This window comes from Mytilus galloprovincialis, chromosome 10 (assembly GCF_965363235.1).
Source record: "Mytilus galloprovincialis chromosome 10, xbMytGall1.hap1.1, whole genome shotgun sequence".
NCBI lineage: Eukaryota > Metazoa > Mollusca > Bivalvia > Mytilida > Mytilidae > Mytilus > Mytilus galloprovincialis.
In genome coordinates this window covers 54,631,752-54,652,861 of record NC_134847.1, presented here as the reverse complement: position 1 = coordinate 54,652,861, position 21,110 = coordinate 54,631,752, and the positions used below count along the sequence as shown (strand labels likewise).

Here is a 21,110-nt window from a genome sequence, read left to right as displayed (position 1 = left end):
CTCTCTTTTAAACGGAATAGTGCTGTTGATAAACGAGTTTCGTATATCATAGAAGAGGAAAAAAGATACCAGAGGTACAGTCAAACTCATAAATCAAAAATAAACTGACGCGGTGACCGCCATGGTTTGAAATGAAAAGGACAAACAAACAATTGTACACATGACACAACATATAAAATTTAAACTAAAGAATAAGCAACACGAACTCCAAAAAAAAACTGGGGTTGATCTCATGCGCTCCGGAAGGGTAAGCAGATCCTGTTCCACATGTGGCACCCGTCGTGTTGCTCATGTTATAACAAATCTGGTAAATATTCTAATTCGGTAAGTCACATTCATGAAAGGGAAAGGGTATTGTAGTTACGACGTAAGGAACATATCCGATAGCATCTGTGAAACGGTTATTCCATATAATGAAACTAAAATGTCGCAATATTTACATCGAAATATCCCCATACAGAATATCACAGAAAGCGTGTTCCACACATAGTTGAGTCAAATGTGGTTAATTTGAAAGTGTTTCATTAAAGCAACGAAAAACGGTATAATGACTGTAAATTTTTAATGTATACAATACACGAATACAGAATTGGTCTCAGATATATTACAATTATAGCAAAGATGTTATTGTAGGAAGAATATATTTGAACGTTCAACCCACACTCTTAACGATATAATTAGTTCATAGGTGCATGGAGAATATTGACTTTACCTATATTGTTCTGTGCACACATTGGAATAATGAAATTCTAAATGTTTGCCATACAGGTGAGAGGTTGAGCTAGCTATAAAACCAGGTTAAATTCATCATTTTCTACATAAGGAATATATGTAGCAAGTGAGGAGTATAACAGATATTTCTAATTCGTTTAACCTTTTCTGCATTGAATTCCCTTGGAGCTAGGTAATCGTGTTATTCTACTTTTTGACTATCGTTTTGTTTATTTTACGCTAAGCATGTTAAAGAACAAGCTTTACAGAGGATAGTAACCTTATTATTTATTAGAAAAACTTAACATTAATTTTACACTGATTTAGGTCTTTCTTTTTAATTTTTGGCTAACATTTGTTTCACGTTGCTTTGAATGCATAGATCTATAATTTTATCTCAATTTAATTTTTTTTGTATCCAAAACAAAAATCTGTGTACATGAAAAATGCTATATGATATCCTATGTTCAAATCAATAAAAACTTGGACTGAAATTTGTAAAATATATAGTTAAGGAATTGCAAAATCAGCATTGAACGATACATCAATTGTACAAAATAAGACTTATAACCGTGGATCAAGTCACTAGAGCAAAGCGACGGGTGCAATATTTACAGCAGGATCTTCTTATCGTTCCGGAGCACCTTTAAGTATACAAAGTTGGGTGGTGATCTCATTGCTTACTTTTGCTTTTTCTCGTTTGTCTTGTGTAGACTGTCGTTTGTCTTTTGCTTAGTCTTTTTTTTTTGTCATTGCATTGTGTGTTAGTTTTCGATTCATGTGTTATACTTTCTCTATGATGCATTCCGCCTCATCCTGTGATACATATCAATTCCCAATGGCCAATTTGTGAATGTTAATTTTTAATCTATTTTTTAGATGGTTTCCATGGCTCAACGAGTTGTCCAAGTGGAGAGATCTGCTACTCACCCGACAACTGCATCTGTAGTCCGAGGCCTTATATTCTAAATTGTAATGGTAAGCTTAAGACATACTGTACTTGTACTTTTTTTTCGCGGGTACTTATTTTCGCGAATTGTGTATTTCAAACAAGTATTTATATTCGTGATTTTATAATTATTGCCTTTCAGTTGAAAAATTTGATTTAGATTCGCGTGTATTTATTTTCGCGATTATAAACCAACCGCGAAATTCGTGAAAATAAATACACCGCGAAAATAAGTACAATTACAGTAATTTGATTGGTATTTTGTCCCTTCTATAAATAACTTTATTCATTTTGGAGCTGTCTACATTTTAAACAATACAAATCGAATTGTAATAAACATAATTAAAACAGAGAAATGTCTATATTTTCTATTCGCAAATAAGTATTTTTTGCAATTTTCCTACAAAAGTATTAGTCTTTGCCCTTCAATCATATAATAGGGCGTCGCTGTTTATCTTTTCTTTATATATATAGTGTCTAAAAATAGCAACAATCAACATTCAATCTATCTAGGTGTGGATCAGTTTGTAGATAAATTGATGCGGTCACTAAATTAAATTATAAATGTCTAAGAATGTAACTTTAACACACTAATTAGTGTTATAAAATTAGTTGTTAAATTTTATATATTATTCACGTAATATTTCGCTAAACAAATTAGCTTCATCGGGCGTGTGCATCTATCTAGGTGAAATCGGATGCATGACAAAAAATATCTTTGTAGCTTGAGCTACACAAAATATGTGTAAAAGTTTATTGATGGTCTATCTATATAAACATATTTTTGCCGTTTATTGTACATATAACAATTCTTAAATCAAAACAAATAGCTATTTTAGTTAAATATAGTTAAATTCAGGATTTATTCCTTTGGTTTTGGGTAGAACTGTTTTTCATCCCTCTTATTAAGTCCATCAGATTCAAGAGTACGTAGCTGTGCATCCAGAAACTTTCTCTCTGTTTTCTCCTTTCGGAGACCCAATTTTGGTTAACCTCAACTATTTAAAAGGTGATATTATCAAAAGTATGTCCTGTTCTTAAGAGGTGTCTCGTAATTGGAAAGTTTCTTCCTTTTGTGTAAGACGATCGGTGATTGTTAAATCTGATGTTGAATTTAGTTTCTGTTTCACCAATATACTGCAGCTTGCAAGTTCCATAAGTAAGAATATAAATACTATTTTCCGTTTTGCAATTAGATGTAACATAGATGTTGTATCGCTGCTTTGTTACTGTGCTGCTGAAAGAGTGGTCAGTGTTGGCGACTTTACAGCACTTACAATTGCTTCTACTGCATTGTTTGTAGCACCCAAATTTAGAAGTTTCTTGTTTCTTTACTTTTGATGTCACAAGTAGGTCTTTGATATTTTTGGGTCTGCGATAGGCAATAACAGGAGGTGATGGAAAAATTTCTTTTAAGGAAGAGTCATTTTCGATAAGACGCCATTCTTGCGGATAGTAGATGAAATATTTGTCAAATCGGGCTGGAAGGTGACAATAAATGGAATTAAATCCGCGCGGGTCGTCTTATCTTTGTATTCCATGAGGCTATATCGATTTTTTTCTGTGGCTTCTTCAAAAGCGTCTGTGATGTTTTTGGTGTTGTATCCTCTTGATTTCAGTTGAGTTTTTAGTTGTTTAGTTTATTTTGGATTCCGAAGAGCAAATTCGCTTTAGTCTGATGGCTTGACTGTAAAGTATACTCCTGGAGCTGTGTTTCGGGTGACAACTTTTTGAGGAAAGGAACTGGTGTTTATCAGTTTTCTTTGTTTGGAGATCATTTGTCATGACCCCGTTTTTTTACAAAAGTGGTGGTATCGAGGAAAGCAATTTTCTCGCTTGAAAATTCAAATGAAAATTTAATTGATTGATGGAACTGATTGCAATGATCTAAGAAATCGTGTAAATGTTCTGCAGTATCGTTCCATTTCATGTCAATGTCATCAATAAAACAGAGCCATGACAAGGATTTGTATGGTACACTAAAAAAATGCGTTCTTCGAGATCCCCCATAAAAATGTTGGCAAAAGAAGGTGCCATATTTGTTCCCATATTAGTTCCGTCCATCAGTAAAAAGTGCTTGTTGAAAATAAAGTTGTTATTTTCAAGCACTAGCTTGAGCAATTGAACCAGACAGTCAGTTTGGGGATGTTTATCTTTTCGAGTGTTACATACTTTTTCACACGCGGCTATTCCTTCGTCTTTTGGAATATTTGTGTATAAAGAACACATATCCATTGAAACCAAAATTGTGTCATAAGGTAAAGGACTTAAGGAATTCATTTTCTTCAAATAGTCAGTTGTATCTTGAATATGAGATGGTAGTTGTTTAACATGTGGTATAAGGTGGTAATCAATAAATTCTGTAATTTTTTCGGTGGGATGATACAATAGGTCTCCCTAGAATCCCTTCTTTGTGGAGTTTTGAAAGAAGGTAAAATCGACCGGCTGTGTAGTTTTCGTTTGGGAGTAGATAATGGTACGTATCGTCATCAATTTGTGTATCTTTATTCATTGTTGAGAGGACGTCATTAATTGTTTTGCTGATTTCATTGGTTGAATCACATGGTAATTCTTTATAAAATTTAGTGTTGGAGAGCTGACGATTTCCTTCTTCGATGTAGTCTGTCTTGTTCATCACAATAACGGCACTTCCGTTGTCTGCTTGTTTGATAATAGTTTCATTACGGTCTTTTAAGTTTATCATGGCTTGGCTTTCTGACTTTGAAATATTACGCACTTGTTTACCACTGATTGAAGATCTGACTTCAGCTTTGACGGATGTTATAAACGATTTCAAATTATCCTTTTTGCTTTTAGGTGGATTCCATGTACTTTTCTTTTTAAATTTTGGGATGCATTTGTCTTCTTCGTCACTCTCATAATCAGATTCATTCATTCCGGCTTCTTTTACATTTTTCTTCTGTTGTCTATTGAAATGTTCTTTCAAACAAAAATGCCCGGCAAATGCTTCTACATCTGTTTCAAGTTGTAAATTATTGACGGTTGCTGGAACTGGACAGAAATTAAGGCCTTTATTCAGTAGTTTTTCGTCCGAGGCAGTTAGTTCAATTGATGACAAATTTACAACTAACTTATCTTGAACTGCGTGTTTCTGTTTTTTAAAACGTCTATATATATATATATATATATATATATATATATATATATATATATATATATATATATATATATATATATATATATATATATATATATATATTACAGTGAATTTGTATATATATATATATGTAACACTCCCAAACTTGTCCTCCCCCCCCCCCCCACACACAAACGTGTCTATTCTCCCCAAACGTGTCCATAATGTTCAATGTTCCCCAAACGTGTCCGATAATATTGTTATTCACCAAAACTTGTCCATTATTACACGCCAGAACGTCTCACATCTGTTAGCGCTAATACATTTATCTCCTAAATGAAATCGCTGATAACGTTTACGGCAATTTTATTATGGGGCACACAGGTGATGAAGTTGTCATTTATTAGCATTAGTTAGTGCAATGCCGGTTTTCAATGATTAACATAATTCCAAATTTAATCTGTAATTGTAAATTAACTTTTGACTGAAATTGCTTATTGCCCAGTTGCAAGTATTTCATACTCATTCAAAGCGAACATACAAATAATTCTAGCGTTGAATTAATCGTTAACTTTGTAAATTATTTTGTACTAATTAAACTCCGATGATGCCTTTTATATTTATCCAATTATTGTACGGCGGGCTCTCAGCAGCATTTTTTTCACTTTATCAACAGTTGTCCATTTGAATTCATGTGTATTATAAGAACTTATCAAATCATAAACTAGTTATCTGGTTTTTTTTTAAATTAAAGGTGTCTAGCATCGCTAAAGACACACGATAAAGAGACTGATATATGATTGTTATGTGATTAACCCCGGTTTTAATTGCAAATTTAATTTGTACTGTATAAATAAACTTTAGACTGTTGATTACGTATTGTCCAGTTGCAAGTACTTTGTGCATATTTAGAGCCAACAATAGTTTTAAAAGTTTTAATGTTTTTACTATTGTACTATAACAATTAACTTTAAACTGATGATTGCGTATTGTTCAGTTGCAACTATTTCATGCATATTTAGAGAGAACATACAATTTTTAATATTTTTGCAGTTGTACTGTTTAAATTAATTTTAGACAGTTGATTGCGTATTGTCCAGTTGCCAGTATTTCATGCATATTTAGAGAGAAAAGTTTCAATGTGCAGAGAAAGGGACATTTTACCAGGTAACAGTACAAAACTCTTTATTAGGTAATAATACAGTTAAATTAAACATATTTGCTTACAATTTACATACGACATATCCGAAATGCAGCCCCCACTTTTACCCAGTTTATACTGCCGGTTTAAAAAAAAATAACGTAGCTTATCTATAATTTTAATGAAATGGTAAAATAAGTATACGTTAATGAAGTAGCAATAACCAAATTACGCTTGATATTGACACGTCTGGGGGATTGGACACGTTTGGGCGTTTATACAAATGACACGCTTTTGCGCCCTTTTGCAACAAGACAAGTGTTACAGTTCAATGACGTGATGTGGACACGTTTGAGGGAACCGGACACGTTTGGGGGAAGGATACGTTTCTGAGTGTTACATATATATATCCGATTGATAAATCTGTTGTAGGGTTGTCACTGGCTCAGACGTACTTATAAATATAATTATTTTCTGTGACTGTATCTTACATTAATTTGTAGGATCGAAGTTGGATTACGGCCCTTGACTAAGGTAACGGGTGTGTAACCACTAAAGGGAAACAAATCGTAATTAACTTTGTTTTCTCATTGACATTTACTTCACAGTACTATAGCTGCTTGCTAGTATGTAGAGCTAACCTATAAGTGACTTAATATCGCACTAACAACTTTAGGAAAGCTGATTTCAGGAAAGTTATGGCAAAATCCAATAAACAAAGTGAACCCAAAATGGCGTCCTACGCAAAAAAAACAAAAACAGACCCTAAAACAATTGAATCCTCAGACATGGTTAGTGTTAAACCTGTATTTATACAGGAAACAAATGTCTTTGGGTCAATATCGGATGGAGAGACTCTGAAATGTTTTTACCTGACTCACCCTGAAATGTACAAAGCTGTCGGTGAAGTAGTACCAGAAAGAACAATTACTGGTCTTCAAAGAATCCGAGGTTTATGGAGAATTTACCTGAATGACGAAGCTGAAAGAGATATTCTCATATCCAAATGCCTCAAACTTCGTGGTAAATCAATCTGGATTTACTCCAGAAATCCACGTGTAACTGCACACGAAAACGTCAACAATATACGTATAAGAGTAAAAGATGTACCTCTTTCAGCAGACGACGGACAAATAATTAGGGAGAGAGATGGAAAAACATGGCTGCTCAATTTTGAGTAATATGCGTGAACGGCTCAGATACAACAACGAAGTGTCAAACTGTCTAACAGGAGACAGGATCATCATTTGTGATGGACCACTAACAGAGCACATCCCAAGATCCATTTTCATTGGTAAATATAGAGCCACCATCATCTATCGATATCAGCCTAGAAACAACCCTCAAAATATGAAATGCTCAAAATGTCTGCAGGAAGGTCATAAAACAAGAGACTGTACAAATGATTGGGTATGTAGGTCATGCGGACAAGAAGGTCACAAACAAAATGCATGCACCAAAGATACTTTCTCAGACGCACCAGATCAATCAGATAAAGAAAACACTAAAGAAAGCCATGAAACAAGTGATGCAGATGATGAAACTTCTGAATCGCAATCTGGCACTGATGCAACACAAATATCAGTCAAAACCAACAATGATTAAATATGTGAAAGTGCAACAGCTACCGGACGTGAGGGAGCATCAGCTGCTGAGTTTGGAGGTGTATCAACTACTGGATGTGAAGATGACAACGGACAGTCGCAATCTATTATCAATCCCGTAGCTGATCCACGAAAACGGAAAAAAAAGAACAGTAAAAAAAACTAGTAAACTAAGTCAAGCTGAAATAACCTTATTCGTGTCTAGTAACAAACAGAGAACACAAGAATCAACCAAAAAATCTCAAACTTCATCAAAGCAACCTGTCAGCATTTCTTGTCTGAAGTCTCCAGTGACACCAACTGAAAAGCTTCATGACAAAAAGAGTGACTAATGCCAAGAGGTCCAAAACAACTAATATCTAATTATTTTACCTGTGTTTGTATAAGAATCCAAATCACAACAATATGAATATATGATGTATAAATTAATATTTTATTATTAGTACATGTATCATTTATCCACATTTCAGAAATTAGCTGACCATTTAGCTATAAGTCTTAATTTTATATCACTTAATTGTCAGTCGACATTACAACAGCTACAAGTATCTTCCCTAAAAGAAATTGACATTCCTTTGGAAATTATGTACATATTCTTACATCAAATAGTAAGCAGCATGCACAAAATCTCAAAATCTTCAGATCTTTTTTATATAATTTTTTGTGTATTTTTCTTTAACTTGTTGCATAACTACACAAGTACATTTATGTCACATTTTTGTTAGCAAAAAGCTCTTCAGAAACGTTCCTGCGTAATCGTAATCAATCCTTCAATATGTTTGATTCAAGTTGATATCATCTGCGATTCCATGCACCAAACTTCAAAAGGATAAAGCACACCTACAAAAATCAAAACAAAGTTCAATTACTATAATTCACACAAAAACTTTGATAAGTCATACATTACAAGCCTTTATAACAAATAAACTAGTTTTTAAGTTAGCTTGTCAAGTAGCCAATAATACTATGCAACGTTGGCTCTGTAAATATTATGTAAATAGAAGTCCAGTATGTATTTTTATGTTACATGTAAAAACATTAAAAAAAATATTTGTTTATTTTGTGTTTAGTTTAAAGTTATTTAAAAGTTTTTTTTCTATCAACTATCTCTGTATATATTTTGTTATTGATTGTATTTTTATGTATGTTTACAAACTTTATGAGTTCAAAATAAAAAAATTTGGACACAGAGGAGTCTGTATCCGAAGTCACATTGTTGACCCAAATCATGACCTATAAATTCTTTCGTGATGAAGCTACTCAAGGTAAAAAAAAATAACCTTTTACACACAATAAGTTCTTTAAAAATTTTGTTTTTTGCACAAATAGTTACGCTTAGCAACTTGTGCAATATCACTACACAGATATTGTTTACTTACTCACAACATTTGTGTTCCTCAACTTGAGACGCATGAGAGATGGTAATGATATTCATGCATATCATTAAGATTAAAATGAACATCATGTCAAAATATTAGGCCGTGTTCACATTGACCTAAATTCGTTGTTGTGTTAGTGTAACTCACACATAAACTAAACACAATTGCGTTCCCATTGATAAAACTCAATGTTTACATGTAGTTTAAATGATGTTTTATCTACTGACAGTCGATAGTCAATGTAGGCCTTGTGTAGGTTAAGTGTAGCAATTTCTTTTATTTGCATTATTCTTACAAAGTTTTTGACAGAGATAGAATCGATTTCAAAATGACAGCATGCACAAGAATAGATAATGTTTAATAAACATAAACAATTATTTTGTTATCAACCCTTATAAGGAGTTATTTCCCTATAAAAAAAAATTACACAATTTTTTAAAATATGTATTTTGTGAACCTGAAGTCGTAGAGACTTGGACCTTCACCAATAATCTTTAGTTCATGTGACCTTTAATTTGCATCCAAGGTCAAAGGTCACCGAGTGCAAAAAAAAAACAAAAAATAACGCTGCAATTTCAAGCTTACATATTTAGAAAACGATAAGAGTTTGCTGCATATAAAATGTTCACCTCGACGAGCTCTACATTTTAAACATTAAGCCCAAAAATATCCGACCCTCTATTCAAAAGTTATGACGAGATAGTTCTTTTAAAAAAGTATAGTATTGAGTGTATATTTTTGAAAAGATAACAGATATCAACCTACTATAAATTGCAAAAATGATCAGTACTTTAAGACCTTCAATTTGAGGTCAATGCCACGTCCTGATGACATTTAACCTTGAACTTTAAGGTGAACTATGACCTTGACCTTGTGATACTTGAAAGGTCAAGTGGTACTGCGTTAAATGGTGGTAGTCCAATGTCTCTATGTTTTCCGGTTCTCAAGTTTGGTATTGCGTTATACATTTAATTATTTATTGTGACCTTGATGAACCTTGGAATCGTCCCAATAAACTCTACTTAAAAATGAAAATTTCAAACCCCTTTTTCATCCCAATGGGAAGGGCGGGGTCTTTTAGTGCAAACATTCTCAATTGGTAAGTGTGTCACATATCAAATGAAAGAACATAAAGCGTTCATTTCAAATTTCAAATTGACGTCCCCCAAAAATTGGTTGGGTGGGGTCATTGAGTGCAAAAACTATTTTTTTTGTTTCTTTTAAGATAAGGTTGTTGTACATCAAATGAAAGGTCATGATGTGTTCATTTGAAATATCAAATTCCTGACCTTCAAAATGAGTTGGATGGGGTTATAAAGTGCAAAAATTAAACTTTCAAAAACAGAGCGTTGTCGCATATTAAATGAAAGATCATCAAGTCTATGTTACATATATCATACTTTCGATCTCGAAAATGTAGGCGGATGAGGTCATTAAGTGTAAAAAGCGAAAAGTTTCAGAAGGTATGCTTGTCGTATATCAAACGAAAGGTCGTACAAAGTACATTACGAAAACATCACTTTTACAGGAAAGACCTTTCAATTGTTTTACAGACAATTGAGATACTAGTTACTGATGTGTTTTTGCTTTAAAAGTAGCATGTAGATGTTGTTTATTGGCAACTTTATAATATCAATGTATTGTTTACGTTTATGAAGACAATGGATTTTCATGGTAATGCACTATATTAGTTATGATGCCAATGTATTGGATAAACATTTAATAGTGTCAGTGTTTTGTTTACTATTAAAGCTGTTGATGATTAATGATGTCATTCGTCAAATGTTTGGTTACTTTTTGATGTCATTTACTAGCTATGTATGTTTACACTCATTCAAACTAACAAACTTACACATTGTGAGTTGTTTGTTGTAGAGATAACAAGATGTTTATCCAATAATAGTTTGGATAGTTTCTGTTCACCCAATTATGGTCACTTCAGTTGTCCTTGTTATATGCTGGATATATTTGATGACAACAAAACATGTGAAGGTAAGTGTTTTGAGATAACATATTAGTTAATTAGAACTATGAGGAATGGTTGTTAACCTATAACTGTACTTTAATCCCTAATTACCTAAGATTTCTAGGGGAAAAGTTAAAAACAAATGAGAACTTTTTTTTCTGTTTCAAACGTTTAAAAAAACGTTAATTTAATGAATATTCGCTATAAGTCGGTTAAATCTTTTCCAATTAAGTCCCGAATTAATTCACACATCGCTGATACTAGTACGTTATTAACCAGATAATAAATCAACCTTATTCAGATTCATATACATGTGACCAATAAATTGTCTGAGTTGGATATGATTGTGCATCACTGTACTAGATGTCATGAATATGGTTTATTCATGTAATTTTTTGGGATCCAGGATATTACGTAACTGATTTTTTTTTTTCATTTCCAGATGTTGATGAGTGTTTAGTAAACAATGGTGGATGTAGTCACACATGCATTAAAGGAGATGGTTCTTTTGAATGTCAATGTCATCTAGGTTTTGTTCTAAACAGAGACGGAAAAACATGTACAGGTGTGTTTAGTTATGCGATATATTTTTGTGTTTGTTATTTCATTGCTATCCTAGTATTTGACAAATATAAGATGCTAGAGTATTTGGTGTATCATCTGCTACATGCACTGAATTGGATTTTATAACTTGTTCTGCTTAAATTATGTAGTCGAGGAAATTATGTGACCTGTTTATGTAGCATTTTTACTGTTGAGGCACAAACCATGACCTATTATACTCCTTTAGTATAATAGTTCCAGCAAACATTAAGCGAGCCTTTCATACATGTAGATGAAAATGAATATTCCGTTTCAAACATATTCTCTCCTGCCCCATAAATAATAGAATAGCCCCCATAAATAACAGAATAAATTTCTTTTACTTATAAAAGCTTAGCACCACTTTCAAAAATAATTCAGTTAAATCGTGATGTTCATTTTTATTGGGAGAGGAAACCGAGACACCAATAAATAAAACCGCTAACCTTTTATCGAAACTGAAATTAAGCATTTCATTTGAATTGTACCCGAATTTTGAAATCTTTTAAAATTAATTCGATTAACTCTTCTGTCCGAAATACTGTCTAATGTTGATCGAAAAAAAGTTCACGTAAAATATGAATTTATGATAAGTGATTTAAACAGTATATCGGGATTATGCATGTATTGTTTGCTTTTGTTTTGTGCTGTATTGCCATTAAGCACAGCAGAGGTAATAAAAGTGAAACTGGTAAAGTGTATCACACCATAGAAACAGAATGAAGCAGGTCACTTTCAAAACATACCGCATATAAAGCTCAACAGTCCCAAGCAATGATCTAAAAACTTATCTGACAAACTGCTTGACAAGTTTTTCAGCCTAAGAAGTAGAAAGACAGAGTTCTATATGGGCTAAAGAGATTGTTCTTGTATAACCAGTGATTTCAAAGAATAAACAAAATGTTTGATTAATATCTTTATTAAAACATGCCCTTTTCATATAGCATATCACGCGTTAAATGCCCTTTTTCAGGATTGGCGCCCTGCTCTTTTGAAATACTAGCTGGAACACTGCATGATTAATTTTAGATTCCAGTGACATCTCCCAATCTTTTCAGTGATTTGAATAGTAAACCCTTACAATTCAAGATAAAATGAGAATAAAGATGATAGAATTTAGATAGACAAAGGTACATATTCAAACGTTAAAACCTGCTGCATTTGTTTGCACCTGTCCTCAGTCATGAACCTGATGTTCAGTGGTTGTCGTTTGTTGATGCGGTTCATAAATGTTTATCCTTTCTCATTTTTTATATAGATTCGACCGTTGGTTTTCCCGTGTTAATTGTTTTACACTAGTAATTTTAGGACCCTATATAGCTTGCTTTTAGATGTGAGCCAAGGTTCCGTGTTGAAGACCGTACTTTGAACTATAATGGTTTAATTTTACAAATTATGACTTGGATGAAAAGTTGTCTCATTGGACCTCATACCAAATCTTCTTATATCTATATGAAACAATAAATAACTCCTCAAAGGTGACCAAATCTTTCAATTCGGATACATTGTACTTGAACCCTTTATTACAGAAAACTTACGTCTGTAATTCTATGTAAGAATTGAATGATAACAAATGTTCTAGGATAAGCCCATGAGGGGTTCACGCTTATATATTGGCGAGTTTTGGATGTGTTTATGTGCCACTCGATATCTCTCGACCGGAAGTTAGAATAAAATTCTCGGAACGTCTCGAAAGTTTGGATCAATTATATTGGTAGTTATCTACGTCTTTGATACGGTCCCTCTATGGCTAGGCTACCTGACATTGTAACAATCAAAGTTAATTGGCAAGTAAACCAATTAAGACTATGTTACAGTCAATAAATTGTTTAAAGATAAGCACTATGAAATATTGTGTGGATTAAAACTTGCTCATTGTTGAAGGTTGTACGGTTACCTTTAGACGATAATACCAACGTTTTTGTTCAGTTGAGTTGTCTCATAGGCGATCATTCAGCAACTCCTTAATACTAAATAATTCACGAAATCTTATGTGGAATAAAATCCGCCGCAGGGGAAACACAGTAAACGATGTCTAGCAAGACGATACAAATCGACGGCATTTTTAATATTGGCAAGAAGGTGTTCTTCTGGTAACAGAAGTAACAGAAGTTCCTCTAACGAAAATTAGAGTAAACGAGGAGCACTACCCACACTGACGCTAGGCCATTACTTAAATAACGCTGCCTCTGTACTCGGAGGATAAAACTGGTAACAGAGATGAACCGGCCGCTCTGACAAACAAAGTGAAAGCCATTTAAAAAAAAACACGGGAGAATATTTTAACATATAGTTTAACGAAGAATTATAGGGTACACCGTACTGAAATTTAATTAAACTCATCAATTAGGAAATATTCGACGGTCAAAACTTGCAAACGACTCTAAAGCTCCCTGAACATTATTTAAGAAAACATCACTACCTACATCTGATAAGTGCACTCCGTCATGCCTGAACAAATCTCTATCTTGAGCTTTTATATTTGGATGGCATATTACACGGCCATGATATAATTCTTCTATGAAAATATTACGAACAGCTGCATTAACTCGTTTACCAGTCGAATTGATAGCCACCTGATTTTCTGCCAAGTGCCAGTATATCTACGAAGCAAAATTTCACTCCATACCAAGGAGAGATTTGGCAAAACTCATGTAATCGCATAATGTCAAACCTTATCTGCTCAATAAGCTCTTTTCCTTTGATTAAACCAAAACCGTTGGAACCCATGCAGATGTATGATTAAAATTTGTGGAGGTGGGTAACATCTAAGATTCTTTTCAACTGAAGGTAACACATTTGATCATTTCATCCCTTGTTGGCCATACCAATAAAAATTATAACCTTTTGACTGTAATCCAAGGTTTTGACCACCTGGTCTTCTCTTAACGCTTCTTGCCGCCAAATATACAACAGATGATCCCATGATCCAAACTTGAAGGGGTTCTACAATGACAAAAATTCTTAAAAGTACTGTTCTGTTTAAACCTTTACGAAACATTAAAATACAGCTTCGAAGATCTTCGACGTATCTATGAATCTACCAGTTCCGAATGTAACTCGTGTATGAATTAGAAACCCAACGTCCCAACTTCTTAATTTCTGAACCCGAAGCCCCCATTCTGCTATAATGCGACGCCCCGCCTATTCTAAACGAATGTGATCAGATATGATCTTTAACGTCACAAACATAAAGGATTTTCTTAAGTATAGAAATAAACTGAAAACGAGTTAATGGAGACCCATTAAAATGTAAAAACAAAGGTTTGTCATAACCAGGGTATCGTAGTTGTCGTTTATTTATGTAATTTAAACTTGTTTCTCGTTTCTCGTTTTATATAGATTAAACCGTTAGTTTTCCCGTTTGAATGGTTTTACACTAGTAATTTTGGGGCCCTTTATAGCTTGTTGTTCAGTGTGAGCCAAGGCTCCGTGTTGAAGGCCGTACATTGTCCTGTAATGGTTTACTTTTTTTAAATTGTTATTTGGATGGAGAGTTGTCTCATTGGCATTCACACCACATCTTCCTATATCTATCTAAAAAGGCACGCAACATGCTCACAGGACAAAGATCTGACTCCCTTTGAGGAATAACCAAAGTCGTTGAAATATCTCTCTGGTCAGCTTTCGAACTGCAAATCTTCTAATGCAATTCATATTTACTATTTGAAAATTTCAATGACAGATCATTAATGAAAATTGTGTGGGCTCCGATATCTGTACTCGTATCGGTCGCAAGCTCCCCTTTTTTTAATAAGGTAAAAAATGAAAGACTAAATGCAGAAGCTAACAGACAAGATTCATAACGAGAAGATCAAACGGATGGGAGTGATCATATATTTTTGTGCAAAACTTCTAAAAAAGATATCTTCGAATATCTGATAATTTAGGACTCTTCCTTCGAACTCCCTCTTACATTTTAGAAACTATAAAAGTACATGTAGTGTCAGTCACACCTAATAATTTATGTTTATGGCTTATCCCGGATAAGTATGTATTGATTGTAGATGATGTAAAACCAGAATGAGATAAGTAAGCTATAAAACGAGTTAACACATCAATTTGTATAGGCCATGATACATTTAAGTCATATTCCTTGCTAAACTTTGCACCTGATTCTCATCTGGTTTTTAGTGGAGTTCGTTTTGTTTCTTATTTATTATTTATAACTGTTGATGTAAATGTCCTTTGTTTTTTTTTAGTCTTTGTTTACCCCTTGGTTTTGATTGTTATTGTCTTTTCTAACGACTCTAATGCTGTCTTGTACGTTTTCCATGTATTTTTCGCCATCGAAAAATGTACCAATTTTTTAACTACCACGTCTAGAATTTACATAGTAGGCTTGGCATTGGAGTAGGTTCCTTGTCTGCCTTTGGTGCTAACTGTCCGAAGAGCTGCCAATGACAACGAGACAAAGCGTCAGCAATTACATTCCAGCTACCCGAAATGTGCTTAGCCTTTATCAAAATATTATGTTTGAGGGTAAGAAATACAAGTTCTCTTACTAAAATCATTACTCTGGCAGATTTTGATGACTTTTTATTCTAAATTGATATAACTGACTGATTGTCAATATCAAACAATAACTTGTTTTCCTCTAAATATCACCCTCACAATGCAAACTTCAAGCTATAATTTCGGATATTGCAAGTCACAGACTTTTCAAGCCAGTTCGCATTGGAAAAGATGAAAAAGAGAAAAGATCATTTCTAAAACTTTCCTTTGCCAACAAAGGTCTCGATGGCGTCAACCTAGGCAATATTCTTCATCATAAATTAGTTCTATCGAAAATACCTCCTTATTTCACCGACCAGTCTGTACCAATAATTTCTTATACCTATACCAAACCTATTGCAACTAAAATTTTCAATTACAAACGCGTTTTGCAGAATCTCGATATTGACGACTTCAAGTCTAAACCTCCTGATTGCACTTGTGCTAGTTCCCAATTCATATATAATCCTGCTGGCCACGTTATTACCGGTGACCTTAACATTGTTAATAACACTTCTCTACGAAATGTGTTATCGAAAGGTCCGAAATATCGTCAGCCTAAATCCATCAATTGGAAATACAACTTTAAAATTTTGATGGACTCAGTCGAGGATTATGCCAGGCAATTGGCTAAACGGCAAAAGGAAGACATAGACACTCTATCCGAATGGATTAAGGCAGTGAGAACGTTAATACAAATCAGAATCAAGAAACTGAATGGGTCCATCAATGCCCATGCTACGTCAATCTTTAAAGACCCAAATGTTGCTCAACACTTATCCGACCTCCATGATAAATATGTTGTTGTCCCCGCAGACAAAGCCCCAAATAACATCGTTTTTGTCTGTAAAAGTCACTACATTAATTGCTTGATAAACGAATTAGGTATAGACAATTCACTTGGAAACTCAACATATACCCTCACGACACTTACCAAAGAGGAAATCCTGGATAATCATAGGTCTGTTCTTTGTTCCTTTGGTATTTCAACCAAAGATGAAGAACTGGATCTTCCATCACTGTATTGGATACCTAAACTACTTAAGTGTCCTTACACACAACGGTATATTGCTGGGTCTTCCAAGTGCTCCACGAAACCTCTTTCTAAATTATGAACATCTATTTTATCAGCAATCAAAGACGGGCTTCAAAGTTATTGTGAAACTGCCTATTCTAGAGGTGGCGTGAATCAGATGTGGATACTTAAAAATTCCAAAGATCTTTTAGAGTACATACAATCTAACTCTCTTTCATCTTGTAACAGTATTAAAACATTTGACTTTTCTTCTCTTTACACAAGTATTCCACATTCCAAACTAAAAGACAAATTGAAAGAGTTGGTATTACTTTGCTTCATAAAAAAGAATGGCCAACGTAGATACAAGTATCTTGTCTTAGGGAGGGATAAATCATACTTTGTAAAGAATCACTCTGATTCAAACAAAAAATTCTCTGAAACCGATATTATCAAGATGCTTGATTTCTTGATTGACAACATATTTTTAACGTTCGGAGGACGTGTTTTTCAACAGACTGTCGGCATCCCAATGGGAACAAACTGTGCCCCTCTACTTGCCGACTTGTTTCTTTATTATTATGAGGCTGACTTCATGCAGGAACTTCTTAGGAAGAAAGATAAGAAGTTAGCAATATCCTTTAACTCTACTTTCCGCTATATAGATGACGTTCTTTCACTAAACAATTCAACATTTGGTGACTATGAGGAACGCATCTATCCCATCGAATTGGAGATAAAGGATACTACAGATAGAGTTAAGTCGGCTTCATATCTTGACTTACATCTAGAAATTGACAATGAGGGTCGGTTGAAAACAAAACTTTACGACAAAAGAGATGATTTCAGCTTTCCAATTGTGAACTTTCCATTTCTAAGTAGCAACATTCCAGCAGCACCTGCATACGGGGTATATATCTCCCAATTGATACGATATTCCCGTGCTTGCATTTCCTATCATGATTTTCTTGATAGAGGGTTACTGTTCACAAGGAAGCTATTAAACCAAGAGTTCCAAATGGTGAAGTTGAAATCATCCCTTCGTAAATTTTACGGACGCCATCACGAGTTGGTTGACCGTTATGGAATAACCGTTTCACAAATGATATCGGATATGTTCCTTACGTCGTAACTACAATCCCCTTCCCTTTCGTGAATGTGACCTACCGAATTAGACTATTTACCGGATTTGTAATCACATAAGCAACACGACGGGTGCCACATGTGGACCAGGATCTGCTTACCCTTCCGGAGCACCTGAGATCACCCCTAGTTTTTGGTGGGGTTCGTGTTGTTTATTCTTTAGTTTTCTATGTTGTGTCATGTGTACTATTGTTTTTCTGTTTGTCTTTTTCATTTTTAGCCATGGCGTTGTCAGTTTGTTTTAGATTTATGAGTTTGACTGTCCCTTTGGTATCTTTCGTCCCTCTTTGAATGGCAAAGACGACAGGCAAAACATAAAAAAACATGACCGTACTGACTCCACTCTCGAGGACAAGCTTGCGACCATTTGCCATTAAAATAAATCCAGAACCCCCTATATAAAACTCCCGCTCTATCAGTGTACATCTGGATTGTCTCGTTTGATGTCCAAAACAAGTCTAGCATTACAGAAACACCGTTATACTCATAAAAAGTATAATCAAATTTGCAAATCATCTTTCCTCTTAGACGAGACGCGAATTCTATGCCAAGCTTCCTTTACGTTGCAAGCTTAAGTTGCATCGATTAACCGACGACAAAATGCCCTGCATGGAACGACAACCTGACAGGCAAAGTTCAATAACCCAATAAGTGACTCAAGTTCACGCAACTTTACTTTTTTACAACAAAGTAAAACTGAAATCCGTTGCTTTATCTCGATTTACTTAACTTATGGCAGCCAGAGCTCCATGGCGATAGTAACAAATTCTATGCCCAAAAATGTTAAAATTTCAACTGGTAAAACTGTTTTCTCTTCTGCTAAAGGGACCCCCATGTCTGGCATACATTAGTAAATGTTTTCAATAAATTGACACACTGGTTCTTGCCTGCTTTGCCGGCGAACAAAAAATCATCTAAATAATACAAAATATTATTATAATGGCTGCACTTTGCCGTATACCAATGCAAAGCCGCTGAAAACTTTTCGAATAAGGAAAAACTGAGACCTACCCCGAGAGGCAAATCACGGTAAAATAAAACTCATAATCAAATTCAAAACCTAACTGATCGAAATCCTATGGCCAAATTCTCAACGATTTGAAGGCGGACTTTACGTCCGCTTTGCCAATTAAACTTGTGTTCCTAATTTTTTAATCATCTCGACCGCATCATCAATACTAGCATAATGCACAGAACAACATTCTCGATCAATGAAATCATTAACAGAATTACCAGTAGGGGATGAAAGATTCAACACTAAGCGGAATTCTCCTGCACATGTTCAGTTGTTTTATGAATATGAGAGCGAGGGGGGACAGCAAAATGCAGGAAAAGGTGAATGTGAAAATGGATCTGCAATACGCCCGAGCTCAATTTCTTTATTCAACCACTTTGAGTATTTTTACAAGTAAATGAAAATCTAGGCACAACGTACATTAGTTTAAAGACAAAACATTATCCCTGAATCAATTCGGAGGCAGCAGTTATTACCGGATAATCCAACAAACATTGTTCGACTTCACACACATTGATAGGGGAATTTCCTAATTTATATAAATCTGACAAGTCACACCGTTGAACCATTTTAATATCTACAACTTGTAAATGGGTGTGCCCCGTTACATTCTGACTGGTCAACATACTTTTTACCACATTTACACTGTAGGAGATACACAGGTGGCTCGGGAAAAATCTTGGATAGTTTAGGATGTTTTTCGATTTCTTTCCAATTTTCGCGGATTATGTGTGATAAGTTGTCAAATTTTGGATGGTGAGTTAACACAAAAGGCAATCTCTTGTTGATCTTTTTGTCTTTATATTGTAAAAGATCATCTCAGCTGATGTTGTTAGCACGAGAAAAACCTTTATCAATGTCTTTTCTTTTGTAGCCTATGTTTAAGATGACCTCGAAGTTCTTGTAGCCATTTTTTTGCAATATCTGAAATACCAATGTTAGAAGCTGGATGAGACATTCAGTTGATATATGTAAGGTGTAACGAGAGTTCCAGACTTCCCTACACGCTTCAATACCATCGTCATGGGGGGTTGTTAGTATATAGGGAGGTTACATCAAGCGAGACAAGGATCGTTTCAGGTGGAGAGGGTTCAAAAATTCCATTTTCTTAAGATAATGTGTTGTGTCTTGTACATATAGGATTGTAAATTTTCTACATGTGGTCTCAGATGAAAGTCAATAAATTCTGATATTTTCTCTGTAGTTTGGTCATTGGCGGAAACAATTGGTCTTTCTGGATTATTGACTTTATGTATTTTTGGCTGAAGATAGAAACACCCCGGCTTTGATTTTTCAGGTTACAGATATTTAAATGTGTCTTCATCAATATTATCCTGTTCACACATGTTTTTCAGGTTTGTGGTGATCTCTTTGTTAAATTGAGGGGTGGGATCAGAGTCTAATTTCTTATAAAAACTCTCATCAGAGAGTTGACGTTCTGCCTCTTAAATGTAGTCACATATAGTACATGTATATATATATATAAGTACGTCTGAACCAGTGACAACTCTACAACAGATGTATCCATCGGATCACCAGCAGTGATGGTGTTACATGGCTGTGTACATTCTGTATATATAATTCGTCGATTTTCAGCCTAACAATGTAAGATATGTAAATTTGCTTTCGCAAATATTTTTTTCTTCCCTGGCTGGGATTCGAATTCCTGCTACTGAGATATTGAAGAAGTGAATCGTCAGCTTTCAAACACCAAATTTTACAAACAATTAGAATGTGATTCTACAAAAGAAATAAGCAAACAAATTAATGATGTACTTTCAAAATAGGATAGCAAAAAAGACATAGATAACGACACGTACGACTATCTATGCTCTGATGCAACCTGCACATTCAGTCGATTTTACTTCCCAAAACTTCATATAGAAGGGATTCAGGGACGACCGATAGTATCTGCAAATGGCCATCTAACCGACAAAATATATGAATTCGTGGTTTACCATCTTAGACCACATGTTAGAATATATGCCATCCTACATTCAAGATACAACAGATT

The 21,110-nt window shown here is 34.4% G+C and overlaps 1 protein-coding gene across 1 annotated transcript in view; it reads left to right on the top strand.

Annotated features, from left to right (window-relative positions):
* LOC143047867 (uncharacterized) overlaps positions 1 to 21,110 on the top strand; it is a 55,028-nt gene that overhangs the window by 10,868 nt on the left and 23,050 nt on the right. Inside the window, exons 4-6 of the mRNA XM_076221182.1 lie at positions 1,591 to 1,689; positions 10,757 to 10,873; positions 11,290 to 11,412. Of these exons, the coding sequence (XP_076077297.1) occupies positions 1,591 to 1,689; positions 10,757 to 10,873; positions 11,290 to 11,412 (339 nt within the window). The remainder of the gene's footprint in view (positions 1 to 1,590; positions 1,690 to 10,756; positions 10,874 to 11,289; positions 11,413 to 21,110) is intronic.